The sequence below is a fragment of the Trematomus bernacchii genome, unplaced genomic scaffold (assembly GCF_902827165.1).
Source record: "Trematomus bernacchii unplaced genomic scaffold, fTreBer1.1, whole genome shotgun sequence".
In the NCBI taxonomy this organism is placed as follows: domain Eukaryota; kingdom Metazoa; phylum Chordata; class Actinopteri; order Perciformes; family Nototheniidae; genus Trematomus; species Trematomus bernacchii.
Window position 1 is genome coordinate 22,759,993 of NW_022987564.1, and position 7,490 is coordinate 22,767,482.

Sequence of the window (7,490 nt, forward strand, 5' to 3'; positions counted from 1 at the left end):
AGTCTGTTGCCAGGGGGTCCCTGAACTGATTGCCCCCCCCCCCAATACTGACCATGACTGTTGACATTTAAAGGGCTGTACCACATGATTCACAATACTTAATAATCCCAATATTTTTAAATAAAATAAAAAATAAATAATTTCGTGCTTGCAACTACTTTACCACAAGATGATAATGTAAGTTTCAAGCCAAGTTTCAAAGATAACCATTTTGTTTATGTGGTATTGTTTAAGCATTGCTATATTTGCAAATCAATAAAATGTCATTCTTAAAGATCATCCAAACTCACAACTGCCATACTATTCACTCAGTAGTTGCAGTGACATACTTCACAAAGCCAGCCGGCGGTCCCAATATTTTTATTATTAACATTTCAGTGTGGCAGTATCTATTTATGTGTACCTGTTAACTCATAACTACATGTGTGACAGCTTAAAATAAAATAAATCACAACTGAAATATCAAATTCCTGATTTTCTTCTGAAACGTGCTCCTGAGTAAAGGTCAAATTCAATTATTTGTCTGAAACTCTACTTCTGCTGTCTTTGGGATGCCATGTGTCAAAGTGCTAGTGTAGTGTTTCATTATTATAAAACCAGAATGCTTAAAAATATTGTAAAGAAAATCATATTTTATATAACTGTATAATTGAAGAAAAAGCAAAATACAAATGACTAAATATGTTCCATAGAGGTCAAAGACTCCACTTGTTACTCGTTAAATCAAATGGGCAGAATATATCATTCATATTGATACATTGATTTTTGCAAAGGATATAAGGTAGTATTTTAACTTGGGTTATCTGCAAATGAGTTCTCAATAAGGAAATGAGCGGAGGATTTTAATCCACACTACATGGAAGTCAACATTTTATGAAACATACAAAATAAGTACATAATCTCCACTTTCCTCCAACAGTGCCAGAAATAAACAACTGCGATTCCAGACATCATCACGGTTTCACTTCCTGCTGCTACGTGGTGGACTTCTGTCTTTTCCAGAACCTCTTCACCTCGCTGTGTCCCTGTGGACTCACCACCAGCACCCTGTGAGCCACGTCCTGCCACACCAGGCAACCCAGGCCCTGCAGAGGAACAGCAGCATTAACACCAACAGCATCAGCACATACACAACTCATCCAACAGGTAACGACTGAAGGAGTTCATGGTTGTGTCAATAAATGTTGAGTGGGTTGAAGGGGTAAGGAGATGGAGGTATTGGAGCTATTGTTGAAGTTGAAGGCCTTTGGCTAGCAGTGACTGACGTAAGCTTCTTGACTTTGTTGAAAGTGCACACCTGATGACCCTTTAGAATTGCTATATTGACATTTGAAGTCAACAAATTCACATGTGGAAAGATTTCTGATACCAGAAAGGTTGATAAAGAGTTGCTGTACAAATAATAACATCACAACATAACAAATAACTTTTAGGTTAGTTGAAAGCAATAATATTAGTTAATTTAAACTTAAAGTGGACCTATCATGCTATATTTGAATAATATAGTGTCGGACCATACCTATATAAGGCATATTTATACTTTTTTTTTTTCAAAATACCAAACAGATCATGCATTTTAGCCATGCCTCATTTCGCTCAATTTGACAATTTATAGCTCTGTTTTTGCAAGGGTTGATTCTGTGAGAACAGCACCATCTAGAGGCCTGGCATATGTACTACAGCGTCTCCAGCGCTTTCGAACGGCAATGTCGTGGTTGTCTCCTCCTGATTGGTGGAGTTGGCCCAATAGCCGTAGCGCCACCGTCCTGACGTCAGGACAGTGTTCAAATCTGGATCAGTTTTTATCAGATCCGTTGCAGCCCCTTTTTTAGAGATTTGGGTATGGAGGAAAATAGAGAGGGTTGTGTTTTCTGACACTTGGTGAGTTCCCTGGAACACCGGGGACACATATTCATGTATAAAAGACGTACAAAAGTGCATTTTGCATGATAGGTCCCCTTTAATATTATTGCTTTCAACTAACCTAACACAGTTATGTGAAATCTGATAACATTTATCAAAGTCAATGTTTCACTTTTTTCAGTGTAGGGTCGGGAGGGTTACTTTACAAATGTATTCTGTTACAATTACTAGTTACCTGTAAGATAATGTAATCAGTAACCTAATATGAGCATTCAAATATAAAAGTCATTTGATGACTTCCAATATCAAATGTAATGCAAAGGTACTACAGAGAAGAAATAACATCTGATCCTTTACAACAGACTCTATTTTTACTAACATTGTAATCCTGCTAGTAATCTCCATTTTTAGAAATGTAACAGTAATCTGATTACATCTTTTGTTATGTAACTGTAATGGAATACAGTTACCTTTTTTAAAAACATCCTGATTACCTTATCTCATCACATTTAATGTGTTACTCCACAACCAACAGGCTAAACACAGTGAACAGTGATGTTGCTCTCAGATGAGACTGTGGCAGCGGTGCCAGCTGATGGAGTTTGCCTTCATCAATAAACAATCTTAATGAAATATGAAAAGCTTTCTGAACGTCTGAATACTCATCTTTTTTGCCCTATCGATTTATTTTTAGTGATGATGCCACATTCATGCCACAGCAATTAGTCACTGATGTACAGTGTTATCGCTGTTGTCCAAAACTAAGACCTACAAGTAAGGATTTGTTTTCTTTAAAGCAGCCTATTATGCTTTTGGGTTTTCTCTTTCCTGTAGTGTGTTCTATATGTTTGTGTGCCCCTGTGTTTTCTCCAAAGGGGGTGTCTCTCCCACACACTATATATTAGTGGTCTATAGTATTAACAAGGTGTACAGTAGAAGTTATCACTGAGAGCAGGACAGAAAAGGACAGAAAATAATGTCACTAAATCTAAACTGATTATTAAATCAATATTGTGCTATTCAGTGTCAGATATGAGAGCGTATCTAACCTGAGCTCTGTCCCGCAGCACCTCGAAGTCCACCTGCGAGAGGAACTGGTTGTAGAGCACTCCTGAAGGAGAGACACAGGGGAGGAAAGAGGTTAAAGGTCAGCACAACGTCGATACTCATCATCTCTATACTGTGTACCACAGCTCAGTGACAGCTCCACTCTGTAGACGTCAGTCAGCAGGAGAAATCAATCAGCTCTACACAGCTCACATGCACTTCTGTTGAACCCCATTTATCAAATATAGACCTTTTCTACAGGACAAAGGAACGTTTGACAATGTCACTGAAGCTGCAAAAAGAGTCAACTCTCAAATCAAAGCCAAATAATGTTAGGCCCTTAACAACATGTACAACTAAAGGCCATCCACTCATAAAAGCATGGTCACTAACCTGCCAATAGTACACATTGTAAAGCCTGATTCAAAGGGGTTAAATCGGGCTGGGCAGCCGCGGCACCTATTCCTACGCTGTTCAAAATTGGGTTGAAAATACGTGCTGCATATCAAATCAAGCGCTCTCTTAACTAACAGCGATTGATATATTATGACTTTTTGGAGAGCCGTCATCTCGACTCAGCGACACGTAATCCAAACATTTGAATAATTCCTGTGATTCTTTCATACTGCAATACATACTGCCAAAAGAGTAACATTGCCAGGTTTTTGTCTAACACGGTGCAGCCTTCATTTTTACGTTACAAGGGTGGTAGCACAACATTGAGGTGAAGGCAAGGCTCTTTTTCATCGAAATCTTTATAATCATTTCAGCCATAATTGTGCAGGATAATGTGTAAGGAAGATGGTAAGGAAATGGTGAACTCACCCTCTGTGAACGTCAGGCGGTCTCTCTCCAGCTCCCACAGTCTGATCTGATCTGTGATGGTGGGGGGCAGCACCGGGGTCTGCAGCACAGGGGGGGGTGAACACACTGAGCCAAGCCACAATCAATTGTATTGCACTTCTGTACTGCTTTAACCTGTGTCCAGTTTCGTAATCTGCATGTTTAATTTTAGTTTGGTTATATTAGCATTTCCTGTATGGTAATATAGTTTGGCTTGTTTCTGAGGATTAACTTGCTTTTATGGTGACTTTGCAACATCTGTCTAAGGACTACAGATTTTTTAAAAAGCCTCTTGGCGCATTTACAGCAATGTTTATAAATGCGTCACTGTTAAATAAACTCATGAATTAAATTAATTAATTAAAGGCCAACCACTTAATGTTATAATTATTAGAAAGAAGTGTGAGGAGAGCAGATTGGATGCATGTACCTGTTTGAGCATGACAGGGTGCGCTCTGGTCCGTAGGAAGTGGATAATCTGAAGAGAAAAAAGACTTCACATAAATCTGCAATCCCAGTCAAGATCCCCCCTTGATTACCTGACCCCCCCATCTGTAGTAGACCATTGTGTGCAGTATGTGAGTACCTGTTGTGCTGTGATGCCGTTGGCGATGGCTTGCTGCACTGACTCCCTTGTTACCTGGGCAACCACGACGTTGGGGAAGCGATAGAGCATCTCGCTGAAGAGAGCCACCAGAGCGATCTGCAGCTCTGAGTCTGTAACAGTCACAGATCTGTTAGTCTGCACACTGCTCTGCGTTCTGATCAAACTCACTGAGAGCAGGGAATACATGCTGGTACACTTTACATGTGTTGGTATGGGTGGTTTTGAACATTGGGCAATACAAGGCTATTGTTGTGTCTCTATATATGTCTGTACGTACATTTGCCTAAGGGCGTCCCAATGTGAAGTATGGCCAAATGCACTTTGATCACCCGGTGCACTAAAACGCTCAAAAGTTACTTTGCACTCTCAATAGCCATATTGGCTACGCAATGCAAGTGGCTCTAACAGCTGCGATTGTTAACATGGTGTGATTGTGAACACAGCACCAAACTAATAAAGGTTACATAAGTGAGTTTTTTCAATATTTTCAAAAAATACATTACTGGTGTTCAAATAAGGCTGTGTCATATTATTTGGTAAATTGAGCAGACTTTTTTTAATGATTTGGTAGTGCAAATGTTAAACCTTTCTAACTAGCTAGCTAGCTCACAGCGTCAATCGTCACTTCCTGTGAGGAAACTGAACACTTCACAGTTGAAAGTCAAACACAGGCGCGAGTGTTCACAGTGTACAACATAACAGTGTACTAAGGGAAGTATTTAAATCTGACACTGCATAGCAGTGTCCCCCGCATTAGCTTTATGCTAAGCTAACCATGTGCTGACTTCGGACCCTCAAACACACATATCAGAGTGATGTTCATCTGATGATCTCATACTCAATAAGAATGCAACAGTTGATCCTTCTTTCAAAAATGTATACGTTGTATATCTTGATAGTTTTGTAGTCACTGGTTTTAATAATCTAACTGTGGTGCGGTTCACCTGTTTTTTGTAGTTATGTAGAACTACATCCAGCGGCTTCTAGTATTAATATATATGAACCTCTCAGCCTTCTTAGGAGTGATTTCATATGAACAGGAACCTTGTGTAGATGTAGTTGTTTGTGTTAACAGGCATCACAAACATCTTCCAGTGATCAGACATACCTGTGTATGCGTAGAGACGGTAATTGGTTTCTACGACGATGAAGCCTGCGTCTCCGGTCCCAGGCGTGGCCAGGGTGGAGGAGGTGGAGGTGACCCCTGCAGCCAGAGTGATGGCCAGTCTGGTGGGGTAGTACCGCCGCGACTTCCTCTGATAACCACACACAGAAGAATGACGTATCGTACACTAAACTGACACCGTAGGACTATACACTAAGCATGACTCATTTTCTCAGTTTCATACACATATGACATTATCTTGGCAAATGATTGCATTTTGAGAGCATATTCATTGCAAATGGATAAATCCAAAACATTAGTGAAATGGTGAAACCGATAACTAATTATTCGTGCTCACTACTCATTCCTTTATCAAGTAATCGAAAGCTGACCTATGATTCGTTTCCCAAGCTAAGAATCCATGCCCGACCACCGATAGTAAACCTTATTACTAATTAGGCCTGATTCAGCTATCTGTTGAACACAGCGATCAGATCTTACATTTACTGCAAGCCTCCTAACTATGTGGAAATATGATGCCCAACCCCTTGGATTCCGCCTTTAAATGTATATACATGTGTTCTAGTTGTATTACTGTATATTTATCCCATGGCACTTTTCATTTGCCATAGTCAGCTGATATTGCTATATACTGTATAATACGCCATCATCTACCAGAAAACAATCTTTCTTATCTTTCATATTTGACCATGTTCAGTCTGAAATGCAGTTAATTAATTATGCCCAATCCGACAACTTCTTATGTTTTTATAAATATTTTATATACAGTATATTCTATCTGTAACAAAACCCAATTTTCCACTGCTTATTCATTTTAATGTAGAGTATCTTTTTTGATTAATTTTCTAGTTTTCAATGCAAGTCATTAGGTTGATACCGCCTCCTCATGAGGATGAGTGAGATGAGATGTGACTGGGGGGGGGGGTCTGACACAGTGGTAGTGGATGCTCCCTCACCTTCCTCTGGAACACCAGTCCGAACTCCCTCAGGTGCTGCAGGAAGGTGAGCAGCGAGTCGCTCATGCCCTCCACCGAGTAATCCTGAGACACAGGAAACACACCGTCAGTGACAGGAAGCACACAGTGAGCAGGACTATTAAAACTGTCAGCATCAAACACTCACTCTGCCCAGAGTGGAGAAGCTGAGCTGGAACAAGAAGGACAGGATCTCCACCAGCTCCATCCCTCGGGACTGCAACACACCACAGGGTCACACAGAGGCAGATCATAACCAGCATGGACAAATAAACCCTGAACAACCAACAATAGCAGAGATTGGAAGTACTGGTATATCTCAAATCATAATTCAACATAATGTACATTTTCACAGTCATACTTCTTTTGACCTGAATACTGTTAAACTACGGTCACTGAAGCCTGACCCTTCCTGCAGATATTTGACTTAAAGGACATATTTTCCTTTATTTTCTTTAATAATTTTATTCTGATAACTTACTTTGTAAAATATCTCTTTATCTCTATCTTTACATTACATGACATGTTACTTGTTAGACGCTTTTATCCAAAGCGACTTACATACTCAATACTGTGGGCAATCCCCACAGGAGCACTTTGGGGTGAAGTGTCTCAGGGACACAACGACATGCTGACTGCAGTGGGGTTTGAACCTGTGCCCCCCTGGGTCCTCATTTATAACGCCTTGCGTAGGATTCACGTGGGAAGGTTGCTTACGTAGGACAAAGCAAAAAAATAGGTACAGAAATGTTCCGATTCACAAAACATTGCGTACCGGCGAGGGAAGTGCGTACGGCACTTCCTACGCCTGTTTCCCTTTATAAATCACAATCGACTCGAAATGCGGCGCAGCTTTTGCGGGCTTCACGTAACGCCCATATTTGCTTATAAATAGTCAAAGAAACGCCCATCCATTCATTCATTTTGACTGACTGCATGAAGAAGATCGCAAGAAATTACGACAGAACAGCTAAAAAAGACATCTCACACCGAGTCAGATTTTGGTTATTGTGGGGAGGTTGAGATAAAT

At 40.2% G+C, this 7,490-nt stretch overlaps 1 protein-coding gene across 1 annotated transcript in view; it reads right to left on the minus strand.

The window, feature by feature from the left end:
- Positions 1-344: 344 nt before the first annotated feature.
- gtf2h4 (general transcription factor IIH, polypeptide 4) overlaps positions 345-7,490 on the minus strand; it is an 11,047-nt gene continuing 3,901 nt past the window's right edge. Inside the window, 8 exon segments of the mRNA XM_034125288.1 lie at positions 345-1,085; positions 2,913-2,974; positions 3,736-3,814; positions 4,184-4,231; positions 4,340-4,470; positions 5,469-5,616; positions 6,443-6,526; positions 6,609-6,677. Coding sequence (XP_033981179.1) covers positions 975-1,085; positions 2,913-2,974; positions 3,736-3,814; positions 4,184-4,231; positions 4,340-4,470; positions 5,469-5,616; positions 6,443-6,526; positions 6,609-6,677 — 732 coding nt within the window. The 3' untranslated portion in view covers positions 345-974.